The following is a 24,500-nucleotide window of genomic DNA, read 5'->3' as shown; positions in this document are numbered from 1 at the left end:
ACAGTGCTCATCCATACATAGAAATAGAATACGCATTCTAGTTCTGGATTCATTTCAGTTCTAGAATCATTCTAGTTCTGTGGCTCCACATGCCCAGGGTTGGAGGCAGGCCAGGCCAGCGGTGGTTATGCAAGACATAACATTAAGGACTGAATACATAATTAAAGACAGTCTGTTTTCCAAATGGCACCCGTTTCCCTTTAAAGTGCACTTTTGTGTATTTTTTTTTTTTTTTACCATGGCCCATAGTTTTATTTGTTCACAGGCTCCTAGCATAGTCAGGATGCAGAATATGGGAACAACAGTTGGCTAACAAAGCAAATGGGTAGAGAATTTGACCTAGGCAATAATGATGAGCAACACACACTGCTGTTGGTTTCTAAAAAAGAGGGAAGCTTACAGTGTACTGACTAACCAGTCTGTTATTTTGCATCTTGAATTGTATATACCTGCTTCATGTGAAAGGTTCTGAATTAAGAATTTAAAACCCAGCCATTTTTTACAGCGACCAGCTTCTATTAATAATAATAATAAATAATAATAATAATAGTATTATATTTTTAAAGTGCACAAGGTAGAAAACAAAACACATCAAACCATTACCTACTAATACATTATATAGACTTTAACCATATTCTATTTGATTATTTTCTAGCTTTTACTTTATATTTACTACAAACAACGTTTTACACTTTGCATTTTCTTCTCCAGAAACAGACAGTATATATATTTTTTTACATTTAACTAGGCAAGTCAGTTAAGAACAAATGATTATTTACAATGATGGCCTACACCGGCCAAAACAAGGTGCCTTTTTGTTTGATTTGAAAGCTGTCAGAGGTTATGAGTATGAGCAATGTATGAAATCAGTATTGTGTTCACTGTCAGAAATATATAGTAGACTTACAGTATGACACTCAAGGTACAGTACGAGTCAACATTTTGGACACACCTACTCATTCAAGGGCTTTTATTTATTTTACTATGTTCTACATTGTAGAATAATAGTGAAGACATCAAATCTATGAAATAACACATATGGAATTATGTCCAGACTTTGACTGGTACTGTATATAAAATAAATTGTGGCCCTTGGAAAAAATGTTTATACCATTTGTATTCACCACCTACCACAACTCAAAATAATGAAGGTAGGCGTATGTAAAAATAATAATAATATGCTTACTGTATTTCTAATGTAAATTGCAGCGCCTTTTTTAATGAGACAGCACAGAGTTTCTAAACCCAGAGGCGCGATATCACGAAACTTCTGGGAACGCTTGCGAAACAGACCAAGTGCCAACTTTGAACTGGTCGTGGTTTACTGTTTGAGAAGTGAAAAATGATTCCTTAGTTGTCCATTTCTCGAACTCTAAAGGCACAACCTAGATTCAAGCGAATGTATTAAGTAGTTGAACATGGTATTACTCCAACCTCGTAAAAGTGACAAACTGCACGTTTTATTTTCGTCAAAAACAACTTTATAATGAAGGAGTACCTTTTGAGTTGACGGGTTGCACATGCGCAGTTTGGCGAGAGAGATTTTGCGCATGAGCTTAGCTAGCCAACGCCACCGTGCGTTAACGGGGAATTCTATTGGAGAAGCAGTTTTTGCCCATCTTTATACTGTACTGTCTTTGATATGAGTTTATGAAGACTCTGACGTAGGTAGAACCTCGCGATGATTCAGGGAGGAGGGGAGTGTCAAATTCCAAAAGAGAAGAGAGGGAGAGGAGCGCAAAGGTGAGTTTTGAAAACAGTATATTATTGTCAAAATGTACAATCCATATGTAATTCCGTTGAAAATGTGACATAAGTATTGAAAGTCGTTAGAGTTTAGTGTGTTCGTTTCTAATGTTGTCGGCCATGAAATCTGAGTGGCCAATAAGTTGACAAAACTGTTGCGGTCTGTCTTCTCGCTCGCACTCGAGTGCCAGCCTATCTACTTCAGCCTGCTCTAAGCTAACAAGTTGGTTAGCAGTTAGCAAAATAAAATGTCAACTAATAATTTATCAGCACTGCACGGTTGTATGACATGCTCCTGTTGTCATGCATGAAGTTCGTTGTTGTTGAGGTTTTAGTACTGCACATTGCTTTTCCCTGACGGTGGTAGCGGCCTGTTCAAAGTTGGCACTGGGGAAACATGTAGTTTATGATATCTCCCATATTTTGAGTGGAATCGTCATGAACCAATCACATTCTTCTGTCAGAAGTGATTGACAGTTCACTGAGCGATAGGGTAACGAGTAGGTGCTGATTAACATGTCTGTACCCAATAATTGAAAAGAAAAGGCGGTCCCGTGCGGGAAAAGGCACGGCTTGTGTCCAAAAAGGGTACTCCGGTCTCCGCTACCATGCTAAAACGCTAATTTGGCTAGACAGCTAATTTAACCAGTGTCTGAAGGTTTAAACTTTTAGCAAAAACAATCGGGATTCTGCTTCTTAAAAATACAAGTTCATACCTTTTTAACTAACTAGACGTTTTCTTAATCACAATCATAAGAAATCCATACACCATGGGCTTCTAGCTGAAATAATAACCTACAGTAAGTTACAGCACACCAATGCAACACAATAGCTACCTGATGATTAAAAATATATATATATATTTTTTTCGAGGTGATTCAAATTCCTCAACATACTCTCCTACATTCTATTGCCAGTTGGGACTTTAACGTCAGCCATATATTTATAACACGGTTCTTAAATGCAGTAAGTAACATTGATGGCTTGATCACAAGATAAAACTGTTGAAGGTAATATATTTCTTAAACGCTGTTGAATATGCCGTTAATTTTTTTATTTATTTATTTTACCTTTATTTAACCAGGTAGGCAAGTTGAGAACAAGTTCTCATTTACAATTGCGACCTGGCCAAGATAAAGCAAAGCAGTTCGACAGATACAACGACACAGAGTTACACATGGAGTAAAACAAACATACAGTCAATAATACAGTATAAACAAGTCTATATACAATGTGAGCAAAGGAGGTGAGAAGGGAGGTAAAGGCAAAAAAGGCCATGGTGGCAAAGTAAATACAATATAGCAATTAAAACACTGGAATGGTAGTTTTGCAATGGAAGAATGTGCAAAGTAGAAATAAAAATAATGGGGTGCAAAGGAGCAAAATAAATAAATAAATAAAAATTAAATACAGTTGGGAAAGAGGTAGTTGTTTGGGCTAAATTATAGGTGGGCTATGTACAGGTGCAGTAATCTGTGAGCTGCTCTGACAGTTGGTGCTTAAAGCTAGTGAGGGAGATAAGTGTTTCCAGTTTCAGAGATTTTTGTAGTTCGTTCCAGTCATTGGCAGCAGAGAACTGGAAGGAGAGGCGGCCAAAGAAAGAATTGGTTTTGGGGGTGACTAGAGAGATATACCTGCTGGAGCGTGTGCTACAGGTGGGAGATGCTATGGTGACCAGCGAGCTGAGATAAGGGGGACTTTACCTAGCAGGGTCTTGTAGATGACATGGAGCCAGTGGGTTTGGCGACGAGTATGAAGCGAGGGCCAGCCAACGAGAGCGTACAGGTCGCAATGGTGGGTAGTATATGGGGCTTTGGTGATAAAACGGATTGCACTGTGATAGACTGCATCCAATTTGTTGAGTAGGGTATTGGAGGCTATTTTGTAAATGACATCGCCAAAGTCGAGGACTGGTAGGATGGTCAGTTTTACAAGGGTATGTTTGGCAGCATGAGTGAAGGATGCTTTGTTGCGAAATAGGAAGCCAATTCTAGATTTAACTTTGGATTGGAGATGTTTGATATGGGTCTGGAAGGAGAGTTTACAGTCTAACCAGACACCTAAGTATTTGTAGTTGTCCACGTATTCTAAGTCAGAGCCGTCCAGAGTAGTGATGTTGGACAGGCTGGTAGGTGCAGGTAGCGATCGGTTGAAGAGCATGCATTTAGTTTTACTTGTATTTAAGAGCAATTGGAGGCCACGGAAGGAGAGTTGTATGGCATTGAAGCTTGCCTGGAGGGTTGTTAACACAGTGTCCAAAGAAGGGCCGGAAGTATACAGAATGGTGTCGTCTGCGTAGAGGTGGATCAGGGATTCACCAGCAGCAAGAGCGACCTCATTGATGTATACAGAGAAGAGAGTCGGTCCAAGAATTGAACCCTGTGGCACCCCATAGAGACTGCCAGAGGTCCGGACAGCAGACCCTCCGATTTGACACACTGAACTCTATCAGAGAAGTAGTTGGTGAACCAGGCGAGGCAATTATTTGAGAAACCAAGGCTGTCGAGTCTGCCGATGAGGATGTGGTGATTGACAGAGTCGAAAGCCTTGGCCAGATCAATGAATACGGCTGCACAGTAATGTTTCTTATCGATGGCGGTTAAGATATCGTTTAGGACCTTGAGCGTGGCTGAGGTGCACCCATGACCAGCTCTGAAACCAGAATGCATAGCAGAGAAGGTATGGTGAGATTCGAAATGGTCGGTAATCTGTTTGTTGACTTGGCTTTCGAAGACCTTAGAAAGGCACGGTAGGATAGATATAGGTCTGTAGCAGTTTGGGTCAAGAGTGTCCCCCTTTGAAGGGGGATGACCGCAGCTGCTTTCCAATCTTTGGGAATCTCAGACGACACGAAAGAGAGGTTGAACAGGCTAGTAATAGGGGTGGCAACAATTTCGGCAGATAATTTTAGAAAGAAAGGGTCCAGATTGTCTAGCCCGGCTGATTTGTAGGGGTCCAGATTTTGCAGCTCTTTCAGAACATCAGCTGAATGGATTTGGGAGAAGGAGAAATGGGGAAGGCTTGGGCGAGTTGCTGTTGGGGGTGCAGTGCTGTTGTCCGGGGTAGGAGTAGCCAGGTGGAAAGCATGGCCAGCCGTAGAAAAATGCTTATTGAAATTCTCAATTATGGTGGATTTATCATTGGTGACAGTGTTTCCTATCTTCAGTGCAGTGGGCAGCTGGGAGGAGGTGTTCTTATTCTCCATGGACTTTACAGTGTCCCAGAACTTTTTTGAGTTAGTGTTGCAGGAAGCAAATTTCTGCTTGAAAAAGCTAGCCTTGGCTTTTCTAACTGCCTGTGTATAATGGTTTCTAGCTTCCCTGAACAGCTGCATATCACGGGGGCTGTTCGATGCTAATGCAGAACGCCATAGGATGTTTTTGTGTTGGTTAAGGGCAGTAATACGTGGTGCTACGCTAGTAAATAACATTGACGCCTATAAATATGGTTTTAATGTGCAACTATTACTTTGACATCTCATCCTCTAAGACAATGAGAATATTTATATATTAATACATATCGATTAATATTTACACATAATAATATCTATTTCACAGTTGACTACTATCGTTTGCTGTCATTACCTTATGTGGTTCTGTGCTGTCTACATTCACAAGTATTTGTTTGGTCGTCTACTAAGTTAGTAAAGATATCAAATCAAATCTTATTTCTCACATGCGTCAAATACGACAGGTGTAGCAGACCTTACAGTGAAAAGTGTTTACTAAAAATAAACAGAAGAGAAAAAGCTGTCAATAAAAGCGTGTATCTGTAGTGTTTTAATGTGAGCTAGTGAATGTCCTTCTATGCATCTCCAAGCCTATAGCTTTCATCACCAAGATTATGTTTGGCTGGGGGGAAATCTCATCTTTACATGGGAATTTAGGTCATTAGGTTCTGATTTAAGATCAATTCTGCCCGAACAGGCAGCCACAAAGCACATCCCACCAAATATGTGATCTCTGGTTAAAGACGGACGTTCGTTTGAATAACTCATGCCCATCCCTAATTGTGTTAGTAGTTTAATTCCTAAACGCTATGTACAATTGTATACGTTATATACTTTTCTGTATTGGATTTATACTTGAATATTGATCCATGAAAGTGTGAAGGGGAATAAGAGACAACAGTACATGACAGGTGGGTTTCATGCTCTAGGGTTTGTACACTGCTTTTAATGCTTTGTTTCACCATTGTTTTCAATTGCTCCATTTGGATTCCACACTAAGATTTAATGTTCTTTAGATCCAGTCTACTCTATACCAGATACAGGGTATTAAATCAACCTTAAAGTTCATAGGCCACATGTAGCCTACCAGTTGTTCATAACACTGATATCAAATGTCTCGGTTATTGGCCTCGTCTGTATTGTTTAAACGTTGTAGTTATAGCATCAAAACAACTTGGGCCAGCCAACACATTGCCATCCTTGTAAAAGCCGATGATCCATCTTATAAATAGACATCAAGTGTTTCCAATTTAATTGCAGAAAAACAGCACTGGGTCCCTGTATTGTCTATCTGCTCTGCCATGGATTTAGCTTAAAGACCTGGGCAGTTATGCGGACGCGCATATAGGGTTTCATTTGATCCATTTTCCATTGACCAAATACTCAGTTTCACTTGGGTTACAGACATGCATATTGGCAAGTCATTGAAGCTTGTAAGTTTACCCCTCACAGGGTTGCACCTCAGGCAAGCACCTCGCCTGTCCTGTGAGCTAAAGATGGCGCTGTAGTGGATAGCTGCCTGACCAATACTGCTATTTTGTGGTTTTTTTTACGTTGATCTTGACGGGGGTGTTTTTTACATAATGTTTCCGCCATAATTTCCTATGACCGGAAACTGCTTCTGGACGTCAGAACTGAGATCACTAACCTTGATTTGGATGAAGATTTCTACTTCATACTACTAAGTCTGTGAGCATCTAGACCGCCTTTGCCCTCTGTTTTGTTGGCGAACGTACAATCCGTAGAGAACAAACTGGTGATTTTAATGCAGGAAAACTGAAATCAGTTTTAACTCATTTTTACGAGCATGTCACCTGTGAAACTAGAGGCAACACAACTCTAGATCACCTTTAGGCCTACTCCACACACAGAAATGCATACAAGGCCCTCCCTCGCCCTCCCTTTGGCAAATCTGACCATAACTCTATCCTCCTGATTCCTGCTTACAAGCAAAAACTCAAACAGGATGTACCCTTGATGCATTCAATACAGAAGTGGTCAGATGAAGCGGATGCTAATTTACAGGATTGCTTCGCTAGCACAGACTGGAAATGTTCCGGGAATCATCCGATAGGAGTTAATCACATCAGTCACCGGCTTCATTAAGTGCATTGACGACACCGTCCACACAGTGACCGTACGTACATATCCCAACCAAAAATCATGGATTACAGGAAACATTCACACTGAATTAAAGACTTCCTCTTTCAAGGAGCAGGACACTAATGCAGACGTTTATAAGAAATCATTTTACGACCCCCCCCCGACGAGCCATCAAACAGGCATAGTGTCAATACAGGACTAAGATCGAATCCCTCTACGCCGGCTCTGACTCTGTTCGGATCTGGCAAGGTTTGCAAACTATCACAGATTACAAAGAAAAACTCAGCCGCGAGTTGTCCAGTGACGCAAGCCTTCAAGACGAGCAAAATGCTTTCTATGCTCGCATCGAGGCAAGCAACACTGAACCATGCATGAGAGCGTCAGCAGTTCTGCACGACTGTGTGATCTCGCTCTCCGTAGCCGATGTGAGTAGGACCTTTAAACAGGTTAATATTCACAATCCCACGGGGCCAGATGGATTACCTGGAGGTGTACTCGGCGCATGCGTTGACCAGCTGGCGGGTGTCTTCACTTACATTTTAAACCTCTCCCTGACCCAGTCTGTAATGCACTATATGACCAGAAGTATGTGGACACATACTCGTCAAACATCTCATTCCAAAAACATGTGCTTTAATATTAATTTGGTCTCCACTTTGCTGCTATAACAGTCTCCACTCTTCTGGGAAGGCTTTCCACTAGATAGTGGAACATTGCTGAGGGGGACTTGCTTCCATTCAGCCACAAGAGCATTAGTGAGGTCTGGCACTGATGTTGGGCGATTAGGCCTGGCTCGCAGTCAGCGTTCCAATTCATCCCAAAGGTGTTCAATGGGGTTGAGGTCCGGGCTCCGTGCAGGCCAGTCAAGTTCTTCCACACCGATCTCGGAAAACCATTTCTGTATGGACCTCGCTTTGTGCAGGAGGGCATTGCCATGCTGAAACAGGAAAGGGCCTTCCCCAAACTTGCCACAAAGTTGGAAGCACAGTTGGCACTATGCATTGGGGTAAGTAGCGTTCTCCTGGCATCCGCCAAACCCAGATTTGTCTGTCGGAATGCCAGATGGTGAAGTGTGATTCATCACTTTAGAGCACACGTTTCCACTGTTCCAGTCTAATGGCAGCGAGCTTTACACCACCCCAGCCAACGCTTGGCATTTGCATGGTGATTTTAAGCTTGTGTGCGTCTGCTCGGCCATGGAAATCCATTTCATGAAGCTCCCGACGAACAGTTCTTGTGCTGACGTAGCTTCCAGAGGCAGTTTGGAACTCGGTAGTTATAGAACAGATCTACCTCTTCTTAGTGTTGCTTTCAATGAGAATGATCTCTATGTGATCTATAAATCACATTTCCATGTGGATATGGTCAGGTTGCCCAAAAAGTTACACATTGCAGCTGTAACCGGTTCCCATGCTTTTAAAATAATGGCTGTGTTCCGGAACAATATACATATTTTTCGTTCCCAGTTCTGATTATGTTCCTCTAAAGATTTTGTTATTTTCCCATTTTTTTCGTTTTTGTCCCCTGAACCGGTTCCAACCCCTGGTGCTTAGTCTCCTCCTGTGCTCCCTATTCACCAACGACTGCATGGATGCGCACGACTCCAAAGCCATTACGTTTGCTGACAAAAACATACAAATAATAATACGTTTGCTGATGACACGACGGGGGTAGGCCTGATCCCCGAAGACGAAGGGACCACCTATAAAGAAGAGGCCAGTGATCTGGCGGTGTGGTCCCAGGACAACAACCTCTCCCTCAACGTCAGCTAGAAAGGAGCTGATCGTGCACTACAGGAAACGGAGGGCCAGGCACGTCACTATCCCATCGACGGGGCTGTAGTGGAGTGGGTCGAGAGCTTCAAGTTCCTTGGTGTCCACATCACTAAGGAATTAACATGGTCCACACACACACCAACACGGCTACGCCTCTTCCCCCTCAGGAGGCTGAAAAGATTTGGCATGGGCCTTCAGATCCTCAAACTTCTACAACTGCACCATTGAGAGCATCTTGACAGGCTGCATCACCACTTGGTCGGGCAACTGATTGGCATCCGACCTTAAGGCGCTTCACAGGGTAGTGGGTACAGCCCAGTACATCACTGGAGCCGAGCTCCCTGCCATCCTCTGACACCACCTGGTATAGAGGCCTTGGAAGGCCTTCAAAATTGTCAGGCTCAAGCCACCCAAGTCAGAGTGCTCTCTCTGCTACCACACGGCAAGTGGTAACGATGCACCAAGTGAGGTATCAACAGCACCCTGAACAGCTTCTACCCCCAAGCAAGAAGACTACTAAATAGATCACTAAATAGCTACCCGGACTATCTGCATTGACCCTTTTTGCAATAACTCTTTTGACTCTTCACATGAAATACAGAAATATCACACCCCTGAGTCAGTACTTTGTAGTATCACCTTTGTCGGCGATTAGAACTTTGAGTCGTCTGGTAGAGGTCGACCGATTTTAATCGGCATGGCTGATTTAATTAGGGCCGATGTTATGAAACCTTGAAAATCTGTAATTTGCCTTTTTGGATGCCGATTATGGCCGATTTACATTGCAATCCACGAGGAGACTGCGTGGCAGGCTGGCCACCTGTTACGCAAGTGCAGCATCAAAAGGAACTTTTTATTTTACCTTTTATTTAACTAGGCAAGTCGGTTAAGAACAAATCATTATTTTCAATGACGGCCTAGGAACAGTGGGTTAACTGCCTGCACAGGGGCAGAACGACAGAATTTGTACCTTGTCAGCTCGGGGATTTGAACTTGCAACCTTTCGGTTACTAGTCCAATGCTCTAACCACTAGGCACCTTGTGGCTACGATGAGCCAAGGTAAGTTGCTGGCTACCATTTTTAAATGTATCTTATAAAAAAACAATCAATCTTCACATAATCACTATTTAACTACACATGGTTGATATTACTATGTTAACTAGCTTGTCCTGCTTTGCATATAATCAATGCGGTGCCTGTTAATTTATCATCGAATCACAGCCTACTTCAACTTCGCCAAACGGGTGATGATTTAACAAAAGCTCATTCGCGAAACAAGCACAATCGTTGCACAAATGTACCTAACCATAAACATCAATGCCTTTCTTGAAATCAATACACAGTATATATATTTTTTAAACCTGCATATGTAATTAAAAGAAATTCAGGCAATATTAACTAGGGGAATTGTGTCACTTTTCTTGCTGAATGCAAGAGTGCAAGCAGAGTTAGGGTATATGCAGCAGTTTGGGCCGCCTGGCTCGTTGTGAACTGTGTGAAGACTATTTCTTCCTAACAAAGACCGTAATTAATTTGCCAGAATTTTACATAATTATGACATAACTTTGGACGTTGTGCAATGTAACAGCAATATTTAGACTTAGGGTTGCCACCCATTTGATAAAATACAGAACGGTTCCATATTTCACTGAAAGAAGAAAAGTTTTTTTCAAAATGATAGTTTCTGGATTTGACCACATTATTGTATTATAATTAAGTCTATGATTTGATAGCGCGATCTGACTGAGCGGTGGTAGGCAGCAGCAGGCTCGTAAGCATTCACTCAAACAGCACTTTACTGCGTTTGCCAGCTGCTCTTATCAATGCTTGATGCACAGCTCTGTTTATAACTTCAAGCTTATCAACTCCCGAGATTAGGCTGGCAATACTGAAGTGCCTATAAGAACATCCAATAGTCAAAGGTATATGAAATACAAATTGTATAGAGAAATAGTCGACATGTCATAATAACTACAACCCAAAACTTCTTAACTGGGAATATTGAACCACAAGCTTTCATATGTTTTCATGTTCTGAGCAAGAAACTTAAACGTTAGCTTTCTTACATGGCACATATCGCATGTTTTTTCTCCAACACTGTGTTTTAGCATTATTTAAACCAAATTGAACATGTTTCATTATTTATTTATTATAGTTGATCATTTATTTATTTGAGACTAAATTGATTTTATTTATCTATTATATTAAGTTAAAATAAGTGTTCATTGTTCATTCAGTATTGTTGCAATTGTCATTATTACATATATATATTTGGGAAAAATTGGCCCGATTTTTAATCGGTGTCTGCTTTTTTTTGGCCCTCTAATAATCGGTATCGGCGTTGAAGAATCAATCCGTCGACCTCTAATCTTGGGTATGTCAGTATCAGCTTTGCACATCTGGATTTTGGGGATTTTCTTAATCTCTGTTAAATTGGATCGGGAAAGAAGGTGAACAACATTCTTAAACCCTGTCCACAGATTGTCAGATGGGATTCAAGTCGGCTTTGGCAGGGCCATTCAAGGACTTTCACATTCTTGTCCCAGCGTTGATTTGGCTGTATGCTTGCGGTCATTGTCCTTTTGGAATGTAAATCTTCGCCCTAGTCTAAGGTCGTTTGCACTCTGAAGCAGGTTTTCATCAAGGATTTGCCTGTATTTGGTTGCATTCATTGTTCCCTCTATCCTTACCAGTCTCCCAGTCCCTGCTGCTGAAAAGCATCCCCATAGCACGTTGCTGCCACCACCATGCTTCACGGTAGGGATGGTGTTAGATGGGTGACGAGCTGTGCCTGGTTTTCTCCAGACATAGCACTTTGCATTCAGGCCAAAGAGTCTCTGATATCTACAGGCAGTTCCTTGTATTTCATGGTACTGTTTCTGCTCTGACATGCACTGTTAACTGTGGGATCTAATATAGACCGGTATGTTTCGTTCTTAATCATGTCCAAACAGTTGAATTGACCTCAGGTGGACTACAATCAATGTAGTGACATCTCAAGGATGATCAAAGGAAATTGGATGCGCCTGAGCTCAATTTTGAGTGTCATAGCAAAGAGGTGTGAATACTTATGTACATGTAATTATTTCTGTATTTCATGTTCAATAAATTTGCCACAATTTCTAAAAACATATTTTCACTTTGTCATTATGGGGTATTGTGTGTAGATGGGTGAGAGGACCATATATTTAATCCAATTTAAATTCAGGCTTTGACGTAGCAATGTGGAATAAGTCAACTGGTTTGAATACTTTCTGAAGGTGCTGTTTTCTTACTCATTGTGTATTTATCCCTTAATACATTGTTTCTATATTTTTCTCACTGCATTGTTTTTGAAAGGCCTGTATGTCAGCATTTCACTGTTAGTCTAGACATGTTGTCGATGAAGCATGTGACATACATTTTGATTTGAGCTACCAAATACACTTGATCTCACAGTAGGTCAGTGATTCAACATGACCACCACACACACACAACACCACCCCCAATCTATCTCCATCTGACTCCCCTCTGCCGCTGTCAACTCCTAGCCCAGTAGATTCCTGAGTCCTCTGGCTCCCTGGCTGCAGGCAGAGAGAGGCTATTAATACAGTTTGTTTAGCTAGTTTCCTAGCAGGCCGCATCAAACACCGTGGCCCTCGGGCTGATTATAGCACTCGACCCGCTCGACCTGCTCGATCCCCTAGCTACACCTGCTGAGTCAGAGAAACCCAAGGTTCCGTCCCAAATGGCACCCTCTTCCCTTATGTAGTACACTACTTCTGACCAGAAATCCTATGGGTTCGCTACTGGCCATGGTCAAAGAGCAGTGCACTGCCTGGGGATGCGTCCCAAATGGCACCCTATTCCCAAGTTAACAGCGACGGGGACATTGCTGGCAGGCTCAGAGAGAGTGACTAGAATAGGGCCCACTGGCCCGGCAGGCTCAGAGAGAGTGACTAGAATAGGGCCCACTGGCTCGGCAGGCTCAGAGAGAGTGACTGGAATAAGCCTACTGGCCCGGCAGGCTCAGAGAGAGTGACTAGAATAGGTCCCACTGGCCTGGCAGGCTTAGGGAGAGTGACTAGAATGGGGCCCACTGGTCCGGCAGGCTCAGAGAGAGTGACTGGAATGGGGCCCACTGGCCCGGCAGGCTCAGAGAGAGTGACTAGAATAGGGCCCACTGGCTCGGCAGGCTCAGAGAGAGTGACTGGAATAAGCCTACTGGCCCGGCAGGCTCAGAGAGAGTGACTAGAATAGGTCCCACTGGCCTGGCAGGCTCAGGGAGAGTGACTAGAATGGGGCCCACTGGTCCGGCAGGCTCAGAGAGAGTGACTAGAATAGGGCCCACTGGCCCGGCAGGCTCAGAGAGAGTGACTAGAATAGGGCCCACTGGCCCGGCAGGCTCAGAGAGAGTGACTAGAATAGGGCCCACTGGCACAGCAGGCTCAGAGAGAGTGACTAGAATAGGGTTCACTGACCCGGCATGCTCAGAGAGAGTGACTGGAATAGGGCCCACTGGCCCGGCAGGCTCAGAGAGAGTGACTGGAATCGGGCCCACTGGCCCGGCAGGCTCATAGAGAGTGACTAGAATAGGGCCCACTGGCCCGGCAGGCTCAGAGAGAGTGACTGGAATCGGGCCCACTGGCCCGGCAGGCTCATAGAGAGTGACTAGAACAGGGCCCACTGGCCCGGCAGGCTCAGAGAGAGTGACTAGAATCGGACCCACTGGCCCGGCAGGCTCATAGAGAGTGACTAGAATAGGGCCCACTGGCCCGGCAGGCTCAGAGAGCGTGACTATAGTAGGGCCCACTAGCCCGGCAGGCTCAGAGTGACTAGAATAGGGCCCACTGGCCTGGCAGGCTCAGAGAGAGTGACTAGATAAGGCCCACTGGCCCGGCAGGCTCAGAGAGAGTGACTGAAATAAGGCCTACTGGCCCGGCAGATATTTCCATGTCACCTTGGATGAATGGAGGTATAAAAAAGAATGGGTGGACTGACTGAGGTTCTCACATGGGTGGATCACATGTCTGAAACGGATAGAATGAAATTGATCGATGTCTGTGTTAAGTTTTTGAATCCGACCATAATGTCAAATACATAGGCAAATGTGTCATACTTTTTCAAGTATTTGGGGTGTGCTTGATTTAGCTTGGGAGTTTGTCACTGTAACTGTTCCATTGTACCAGGGTAAACTTGGCCTAAATCAAGTTAACCAGCTTCTTTTCTCTTGCTCCTTCGATGTTGCCTCCCTGCAGAGGATACACACACACACACACACACACACAGAGCAAGTTAGTCTGCACCCTGACTATAGGAGTTGCTGGTGTATGTTGTTTGTCGATGGACTGAACTCGCACTCGCACATCTCTGCCCAAATAGACCCAGAGGATTGTGTTTTAGTGTGAGCGGTGAGAGAGGCCTGACACCAGCCTGTTGTATTGGCTCTCTGCTCCACAGACAGTCTGTTGCAACACAAATGGCACCCTGTTCCCTACATAGTGTGCTACTTTTGATCAGAACTGACTGCGCAAAAGTAGTGCATTATATAGAGAATAGGGTGCTGAGCCATGGTCTAAAGTAGTGCACTATATCGTGAATAGGGTGCCATTTGGGACACATTACAGCCTGTGGGGTCTGTTCGGAATGATTTTTGTATGTGTTCTGTTTCCTCCTTTGATCTCACTGAGAAGGGATGTGCCAGCCTGCCTTTTTACAGGCAGTCAACATGAAGCCATTCCTTTTTTTTCATTAGTAAATTAAGCAGAGAGCGCGTGAGGGAGACGGAAAGGAAGAGAGACACATAATGGTTAATATTACAACCCAGCCCTGACCTCATGATCGTCTGAGTCTGCCTTGAGCTTCTCTTGCGAGTGGAAGGCAGGGCAGGCTGCTGAAATCATGTTGGCTGCTTGGCTCAGGGCGAGTAACTGGTGTCAGAGTTGGGAGAGAACATCAGACTAGGGGGAGAGGGAGAGAAGAAACATGGACTGACTTCAATACTGGAAAGTGGCCCACACATTGTAGGTTATTATCTGTCTCACTTGATCATAAGTGCTAATAAAACTAGTGGTCTATTAAAGGTTTTAAGACGGGTACTAGGCTATGTAGCTATGTGTACAGTTGGTTAAACCACAGTTACACTGCACTGTGGCATATACTGGCATATATATAGATAGCTAGCATATACTGGCATATATATAGCTAGAAATAGCTAGCTAGCATATACAGGCATATATATAGAAATAAATAGAACGCTAGCATATACTGCTATGTGTATATATAATTAATCGGCCATTCTGATTAATCGGTCGACCGCTAACATTAATCTAACATTAAGCTAACCGATTAATCGAATGGCCAATTAATTAGGGTCGATTTCAAGTTTTCATAACAATCGGTAATTTTGGACGCCGATTTTGCCAATATTTTTTTTTTTTTTACACCTTTATTTAATCTTTAACTAGGCAAGTCGGTTAAGAACACATTCTTATTTTCAATGACGGCCTAGGAACGGTGGGTTAACTGCCTTGTTCAGGGGCAGAACGACAGATTTTTACCTTGTCAGCTCAGGGATTCAATCTTGCAACCTTACGGGATTCAATCTTGCAACCTTAACTAGTCCAACGCTCTAACCACCTGCCTCACGAGGAGCCTGCCTGTTACGCGAATGCAGTATGAAGCCAAGGTAAGTTGCTAGCTAGTATTAAACTTAATCATAATCACTAGTTATAACTACACATGGTTGATGATATTACTAGTTCATCTAGCGTGTCCTGCGTTGCATATAATGTGGTGCGCATTTGCGAAAAAGGGCTGTCGTTGCTCCAACATGTATCTAAACATCAATGCCTTTTCTTAAAATCAATACACAGAAGTATATATTTTTAAACCTGCATATTTAGCTAAACGAAATCCAGGTTAGCAGGCAATAATAACCAGGTGAAATTGTGTCACTTCTCTTGTGTTCATTGCATGCAGAGTCAGGGTATATGCAACAGTCTGTGCCGCCTGGCTCATTGCGAACTAATTTGGCAGATTTTTACGTAATTATGACATAACATTGAAGGTTGTGCAATGTAGACTTAGGGATGCTTAGGGATGCCACCCGTTAGATAAAATACAGAACGGTTCCGTATTTCACTGAAAGAATAAATGTTTTGTTTTCGAAATGATATTTTCTGGATTCGACCATATTAATGACCTAAGGCTAGTATTTCTGTGTGTTATTATGTTATAATTAAGTCTATGTTTTGATAGAGCAGTCTGACCTGAGCGATGGTAGGCACCAGCAGGCTCGTAAGCATTCATTCAAACAGCACTTTCATGCGTTTTGCCAGCAGCTGTTTATGACTTCAATCCTATCAACTCCCGAGATTAGGCTGGTGTAACGATGCGATGTGAAATGGCTAGCTAGTTAGCGGGGTGCGCGCTAATAGCGTTTCAAACGTCACTCGCACTGAGACTTGGAGTAGTTGTTCCCCTTGCTCTTTATGGGTAACGCTGCTTCGAGGGTGGCTGTTGTCGATGTGTTCCTGGTTCGAGCCCAGGTAGCGGCGAGGAGAGGGATGGAAGCTATACTGTTACACTGGCAATGCTAAAGTGCCTATTAGAACATCCAATAGTCAAAGGTATATGAAATACAAATGGTATAGAGAGAAATATTCCTATAATAACTACAACCTAAAACTTCTTACCTGGGAATATTGAAGACTCATGTTAAAAGGAACCACCAGCTTTCATATGTTCTCATGTTTTGAGCAAGGAACTGAAACGTTTTCTTACATGAAACGCTTTCTTACATGGCACATATTGCACTTTTACTTTCTTCTCCAGCACTTTGTTTTTGCATTATTTAAACCAAATTGAACATGTTTCATTATTTATTTGAGGCTGAATTGATTTTATTGATGTATTATATTAAGTTAAAATAAGTGTTCATTCAGTATGGTTGTAATTGTCCTCATTACAAAAAAATAAAAAAATACAATCGTCATCGGCTTTTTTTGGGGTCCTCCAATAATCGGTATCGGCGTTGAAAAATCATAATCGGTCATCCTTTAGTGTACATGTATGTGTATCTAGATAGCTGGGTGTGCTTTGCTGCAGGAGGGACTGGTACACTTCACAAAATAGATGGCATCATGAGGTAGGACAATTATGTGGATATATTGAAGCAACATCTCAAGACATCAGTCAGGAAGTTCAAGCTTGGTCGCAAGTGGATCTTCCAAAGGGACAATGACCCCAAGCATACTTCCAAATTTGTGGCAAAATGGCTTAAGGACAACAATATCAAGGTATTGGAATGGCCATCACAAAGCCCTGAACTCAATCCTATAGAACATTTGTGGGCAGAACTGAAAAAGTGTGTGCGAGCAAGGAGGCAGACAAACCTGACTCAGTTACATCAGCTCTGTCATGAGGAATGGGTCAAAATTCACCCAACTTATTGTGGGAAGCTTGTGGAAGGCTACCCTAAATGTTTGACCCAAGTTAAACAATTTAAAGGCAATGCTACCAAATACTAATTGTGTATGTGAACTTCTAACCCACTGGGAATGGGATGAAAGCTGCCCTGACTACAGCTAGCCTACCAGCAGAACATCCTAGCTGTCCTGACTACAGTTAGCCTACCAGCAGAACATCCTAGCTGCCCTGACTACAGTTAGCCTACCAGCAGAACATCCTAGCTGCCCTGACTACAGTTAGCCTACCAGCAGAACATCCTAGCTGCCCTGACTACAGCTAGCCTACCAGCAGAACAGCAGTATCTCTGCTTTGTTGTTTTCTGGACTAGCCTACTGGAGGACCAACAGATTGAGGAAATAAAATAAGCGGCAACAATGTTCTCTTCTCCTCTCCCACAGTTACATTGCAAGCTCTTTGTAAAGATGGGGGACGACCGGCCTTTTGTGTGCAACGCTCCCGGCTGTGGACAGGTAAGCCATCTACCTTGTCTTTGGTTTCAGGTGTGTTCAGTGTCTGTTTCTGAGTTTGGTTTTTACCTGTGCTAGTGTTTGTGTATGTTTTACTGTTTTGTGGCAGTTGATCAGTGGCATTTCTATAGTCTACTGAATATCCTAATTTAGTTTGGATTTCAGTTGATTTCCGTCTGTGTATTTTGCGGTTGTACTGTACATGTTTGTGTATTTTGCTGTCTGGCAGTTGACTGGAATAACTCTTTATTTTGAGTCCGAGTCCTCCGTTGACTGGAATAACTCTTTATTTTGAGTCCGAGTCCTCTGTTGACCGGAATAGCTCTTTATTTTGAGTCCGAGTCCTCCGTTCACTGGAATAACTCTTTATTTCGAGTCCGAGTCCTCCGTTGACTAGAAAGTTGAAACAGATGGTGTTGGTGGTACTGAACTCCAGTGTTTCCCCTATATTCATGAATAATAATTTGGGATGGTAAAAAAATGTCAGTGTTAAGTTAAACGACTAAAACCAGATATAAAGTTTGTAGAAAAGATTATGGATTTGTATATATTTTTTGACAACTAAACAACTACCAGGAAAAAAAAAAGACAGTCAGGGAGAATCTAAAATTCCCAAAATGTCATGGCATGGGACCCCCATTTGATTTTGTTATGATGTTTGAGTCACTCAGATAGCATAAGAACACGGCATAAGCCATGGCAAAATGTGTAGAATTGCAGGAAATTAGCTTTAAAGTAACTGTCCAGTGTTTCCAGATTCCTATGAAATATGACCTCTAATTACTTAGAATATGAGTGAAAGAGTTTTCCTTTCAAAAAATGATTAAGAAGCTTAATTCAGCTTGTCTGGTGTCTGCATAACCCAACAATAGAATGTGTGGGCGTATACCGGTAATTAAAAATATTAATACAAGTAGACCGTTGATTGGCCGGATCATCCTCAGGAGTATGTACTTCCGACAGAGATGGCCGCCTCGCTTCGCGTTCCTAGGAAACTATGCAGTTTTCCTACATGTTATTTCTTACATTGGTACCCCGGGTCATCTTAGGTTTCATTACATACAGTCGAGAAGAACTACTGAATATAAGAGCAGCGTCAACTCACCATCAGTACGACCAAGAATATGACTTTCGCGAAGCGGATCCTGTGTTCTGCCTTTCACCCAGGACAACGGAATGGATCCCAGCCGGCGACCCAAAAAAACGACTTCGTAAAAGAGGGAAACGTAGCGGTCTTCTGGTCAGATTCCGGAGACGGGCTCATCGTGCACCACTCCCCAGTATACTTCTCGCCAATGTCCAGTCTCTTGACAACAAGGTTGATGAAATCCGAGCAAGGGTAGCATTCCAGAGGGACATCAGAGACTGTAACGTTCTTTGCTTCACGGAAACATGGCTCACTGGAGAGACGCTATCGGAGTCGGTGCAGCCAGCTGGTTTCTCCACGCATCGCGCAGACAGAAACGAACATCTTTCTGGTAAGAAGAGGGGCGGGGGCGTATGCCTTGTAGCGAACGAGACGTGGTGTGGTCACAAAAGCATACAGAAACTCAAGTCCTTCTGTTCACCTGATTTAGAATTCCTCACAATCAAATGTCGACCGCATTATCTACCAAGGGAATTCTCTTCGATTATAATCACAGCCGTATATATTCCCCCCCAAGCAGACACATTGATGGCTCTGAACGAACTTTATTTGACTCTTTGCAAACTGGAATCCATACATCCTGAGGCTGCATCCTGAGGCTGCATTCATTGTAGCTGGGGATTTTAACAAGGCTAATCTGAAAACAAGACTCCCTAAATTGTATCAGCATATCGATTGCGCAACCAGGGCTGGCAAAACCTTGGATCACTGCTATTCTAACTTCCGCGACGCATATAAGGCCCTGCCCTGCCTTCCTTTCGGAAAAGCTGACCACGACTCCATTTTGTTGATCCCTGCCTACAGACAGAAACTAAAACAAGAAGCTCCCACGCTGAGGTCTGTTCAACGCTGGTCCGACCAATCTGATTCCACACTCCAAGACTGCTTCCATCACGTGGACTGGGATATGTTTCATATTGCGTCAGACAACAACATTGACGAACACGCTGATTCGGTGTGCGAGTTCATTAGAACGTGCGTTGAAGATGTCGTTCCCATAGCAACGATTAAAACATTCCCTAACCAGAAACCGTGGATTGATGGCAGCATTCGCGTGAAACTGAAAGCGTGAACCACTGCTTTTAAATTAGGGCAAGGTGACCGGAAATATGACCGAATACAAAGTGTAGCTATTCCCTCCGCAAGGCAATCAACAAGCTAAGCGTCAGTATAGAGACAAAGTAGAATCTCAATTCAACGGCTCAGACACAAGAGGTATGTGGCAGGGTCTACAGTCAATCACGGATTACAAAAAGAAAACCAGCCCCGTCACGGACCCGGATGTCTTGCTCCCAGGCAGACTAAATAACTTTTTTGCCCGCTTTGAGGACAATGCAGTGCCACTGACACGACCTGCCACCAAAACATGCGGCCTCTCCTTCACTGCAGCCGAGGTGAGTAAAACATTTAAACGTGTTAACCCTCGCAAGGCTGCAGGCCCAGACGGCATCCCCAGCCGCGCCCTCAGAGCATGCGCAGACCAGCTGGCCGGTGTGTTTACGGACATATTCAATCAATCCCTATCCCAGTCTGCTGTTCCCACATGCTTCAAGAGGGCCACCATTGTTCCTGTTCCCAAGAAAGCTAAGGTAACTGAGCTAAACGACTACCGCCCCGTAGCACTCACTTCCGTCATCATGAAGTGCTTTGAGAGACTAGTCAAGGACCATATCACCTACACCCTACCTGACACACTAGACCCACTCCAATTTGCTTACCGCCCAAATGGGTCCACAGACGATGCAATCTCAACCACACTGCACACTGCCCTAACCCACCTGGACAAGAGGAATACCTAAGTGAGAATGCTGTTCATCGACTACAGCTCGGCATTTAACACCATAGTACCCTCCAAGCTCGTCATCAAGCTCGAGACCCTGGGTCTCGACCCCGCCCTGTGCAACTGGGTACTGGACTTCCTGACGGGCCGCCCCCAGGTGGTGAGGGTAGGCAACAACATCTCCACCCCGCTGATCCTCAACACTGGGGCCCCACAAGGGTGCGTTCTGAGCCCTCTCCTGTACTCCCTGTTCACCCACGACTGCGTGGCCACGCCTCCAACTCAACTCACGCCTCTTCAACCTCAGGAGGCTGAAGAAATTCGGCTTGTCACCAAAAGCACTCACAAACTCCTACAGATGCACAATCGAGAGCATCCTGGCAGGCTGTATCACCGCTTGGTACGGCAACTGCTCCGCCCACAACCGTAAGGCTCTCCAGAGGGTAGTGAGGTCTGCACAACGCATCACCGGGGGCAAACTACCTGCCCTCCAGGACACCTACACCACCCGACGCTACAGGAAGGCCATAAAGATCATCAAGGACATCAACCACCCGAGCCACTGCCTGTTCACCCCGCTATCATGCAGAAGGAGAGGTCAGTACAGGTGCATCAAAGCTGGGACCGAGAGACTGAAAAACAGCTTCTATCTCAAGGCCATCAGACTGTTAAACAGCCACCACTAACATTGAGTGGCTGCTGCCAACACACTGACTCAACTCCAGCCACTTTAATAATGGGAATTGATGGGAAATTATGTAAAATATATCACTAGCCACTTTAAACAATGCTACCTAATATAATGTTTACATACCCTACTTTATTCATCTCATACATATATACTGTACTCTTTATCATCTACTGCATCTTTATGTAATACATGTATCACTAGCCACTTTAACTTTGCCACTTTGTTTACATACTCATCTCATATGTATATACTGTACTCGATACCATCTACTGTATCTTGCCTATGCCGCTCTGTACCATCACTCATTCATATATCTTTATGTACATATTCTTTATCCCCTTACACTTGTGTGTATAAGACGGTAGTTTTGGAATTGTTAGTTAGATTACTTGTTGGTTATTACTGCATTGTCGGAACTAGAAGCACAAGCATTTCGCTACACTCGCATTAACATCTGCTAACCATGTGTATGTGACAAATAAAAATTTATTTGATTTGAGTATGACATCATACTTAATGAGGAAATAGCAAGCATTTTTGAAGATACAAGTTTGAGCCCCCCCCCCACCCTCCAATTTATGCTTTGGCCACAAATAAGAGCATAGGACGAGTCGTCAACATTATATAGGAATGAGTTAACGGAATATCAACTTTTAAAAGTCCGATTTTCACTGGAAGTTACTGCATATTTTCTCTCAGCCCCATGGCAAAATTGATAGAATTGCATGAAATTAGCTTAAAAACAGCAAAATTGTCTCTGCAGCTGAGAGGAGGGCCCCCCCTCCCCTGCGCTAGTTTTGCCACCGCTGCTGAAAGAAATCCTAGGAGAAACACTGTACTCATACTGAAATGAAGGACATTTCCCATTGCAGTGGAGGGGAACATCGGTAGAGAGTAGACATTCATTTAGCTCTGGTGCCACTGACCGTGTCCACATGGACAACATGCTTCTCTTGTCAGTCTGTTTCTGTTCTCTTGCCAACTCCTTGTTGAAACTATCATGTTTGCTGTGACACTGAGTTGGCAAGAGAGTACAAACACATCTGTGCTCACACTAGGTCTGTTCCACTTCTGTTATTGAGCGCACACATGGACAATACCACTACACACACACACTGCCGTTCAACCAGGCAGCAAACACTGGTCACACTGTCTGATCGTGCCAGCTAGCGCTGTTGTGAAACAATGCGGATGTGTCTAATGCAATTCCTTTTCTTTGTAAGAGCCCACATGGGCAACACACCACACTGCCATTCAGGCCACACACACACACACACACACACACTGATACAGTGGAGCAAAAAAGTATTTAGTCAGCCACCAATTGTGCAAGTTTTCCCACTTAAAAAGATGAGAGGCCTGTAATTTTCATCATAGGTACACTTCAACTATGACAGACAAAATGAAAAAAAAAAAATCCAGAAAATCACATTGTAGGATTTTTAATGAATTTATTTGCAAATGATTGTGGAAAATAAGTATTTGGTCAATAACAAAAGTTTACCTCAATACTTTGTTATATACCCTTTGTTGGCAATGACAGAGGTCAAATGTTTTCTGTAAGTCTTCACAAGGTTTTCACACACTTGCTGATATTTTGGCCCATTCCTCCATGCAGATCTCCTCTAGAGCAGTGATGTTTTGTGGCTGTTGCTGGGCAACACAGACTTTCAACTCCCTCCAAAGATTTTCTATGGGGTTGAGATCTGGAGACTGGCTAGGCCACTCCAGGACCTTGAAATGCTTCTTACGAAGCCACTCCTTCGTTGCCCGGGCGGTGTGTTTGGGATCATTGTCATGCTGAAAGACCCAGCCACGTTTCATCTTCAATGCCCTTGCTGATGGAAGGAGGTTTTCACTCAAGATCTCACGATACATGGCCCCATTCATTCTTTCCTTTACACGGATTGATCGTCCTGGTCCCTTTGCAGAAAAACAGCCCCAAAGCATGATGTTTCCACTCCCATGCTTCACAGTAGGTATGGTGTTCTTTGGATGCAACTCAGCATTCTTTGTCCTCCAAACACAACGAGTTGAGTTTTTACCAAAAAGTTATATTTTGGTTTCATCTGACCATATGATATTCTCCCAATCTTCTTCTGGATCATCCAAATGCTCTCTAGCAAACTTCAGACGGGCCTGGACATGTACTGGCTTAAGCAGGGGGACACGTCTGGCACTGCAGGATTTGAGTCCCTGGCGGCGTAGTGTGTTACTGATGGTAGGCTTTGTTACTTTGGTCCCAGCTCTCTGCAGGTCATTCACTAGGTCCCCCCGTGTGGTTCTGGGATTTTTGCTCACTGTTCTTGTGATAATTTTGACCCCACGGGGTGAGATCTTGCGTGGAGCCCCAGATTGAGGGAGATTATCAGTGGTCTTGTATGTCTTCCATTTCCTAATAATTGCTCCCAAGGTTGATTTCTTCAAACCAAGCTGCTTACCTATTGCAGATTCAGTCTTCCCAGCCTGGTGCAGGTCTACAATTTTGTTTCTGGTGTCCTTTGACAGCTCTTTGGTCTTGGCCATAGTGGAGTTTGGAGTGTGACTGTTTTAGGTTGTGGACAGGTGTCTTTTATACAGATAACAAGTTCAAACAGGTGCCATTAATACAGGTAACGAGTGGAGGACAGAGGAGCCTCTTAAAGAAGAAGTTACAGGTCTGTGAGAGCCAGAAATCTTGCTTGTTTGTAGGTGACCAAATACTTATTTTCCACCATAATTTGCAAATAAATTCATTAAAAATCCTACAATGTGATTTTCTGGATTTTTTTTCTCTCATTTTGTCTGTCATAGTTGAAGTGTACCTATGATGAAAATTACAGGCCTCTCATCTTTTTAAGTGGGAGAACTTGCACAATTGGTGGCTGACTAAATACTTTTTTTGCCCCACTGTATATAGTGATGGCTAGCTAGTCAACATGGGTCTCTCGGAAGCTTCTGTTTTTCTATGAGAGCCCAGATGGACTGGGCACTGATCACTGAGAAATACCTCTAGCCGAGCGGTGTTGTGGTACAAGGCTGGCAAGGTGTTGTCTCCGCCAGCCAGGCAGCCAGTGAGTCACAGGCAGTACGCAGCACAGATGACACATTTTTCAACCTGTTTCTGTCTC

General features: G+C 43.5%; 1 protein-coding gene across 3 annotated transcripts in view; it reads left to right on the top strand.

Moving 5' to 3' along the window:
• The first annotated feature begins 1,639 nt into the window (after positions 1-1,639).
• The window catches only part of LOC112216377 (cyclic AMP-dependent transcription factor ATF-7), a 49,335-nt gene continuing 26,474 nt past the window's right edge, over positions 1,640-24,500 (top strand). For all 3 annotated transcript variants that reach the window (XM_024376333.2, XM_024376334.2, XM_024376332.2), the window contains exons 1-2: positions 1,640-1,743; positions 17,704-17,775. In XM_024376333.2, coding sequence (XP_024232101.1) covers positions 17,728-17,775 — 48 coding nt within the window. In that variant the 5' untranslated portion in view covers positions 1,640-1,743; positions 17,704-17,727. The remainder of the gene's footprint in view (positions 1,744-17,703; positions 17,776-24,500) is intronic.

This window comes from Oncorhynchus tshawytscha, linkage group LG16, assembly GCF_018296145.1.
Source record: "Oncorhynchus tshawytscha isolate Ot180627B linkage group LG16, Otsh_v2.0, whole genome shotgun sequence".
Taxonomy (NCBI): Eukaryota; Metazoa; Chordata; class Actinopteri; order Salmoniformes; family Salmonidae; genus Oncorhynchus; species Oncorhynchus tshawytscha.
This window is presented reverse-complemented; position numbering and strand designations above follow the sequence as displayed.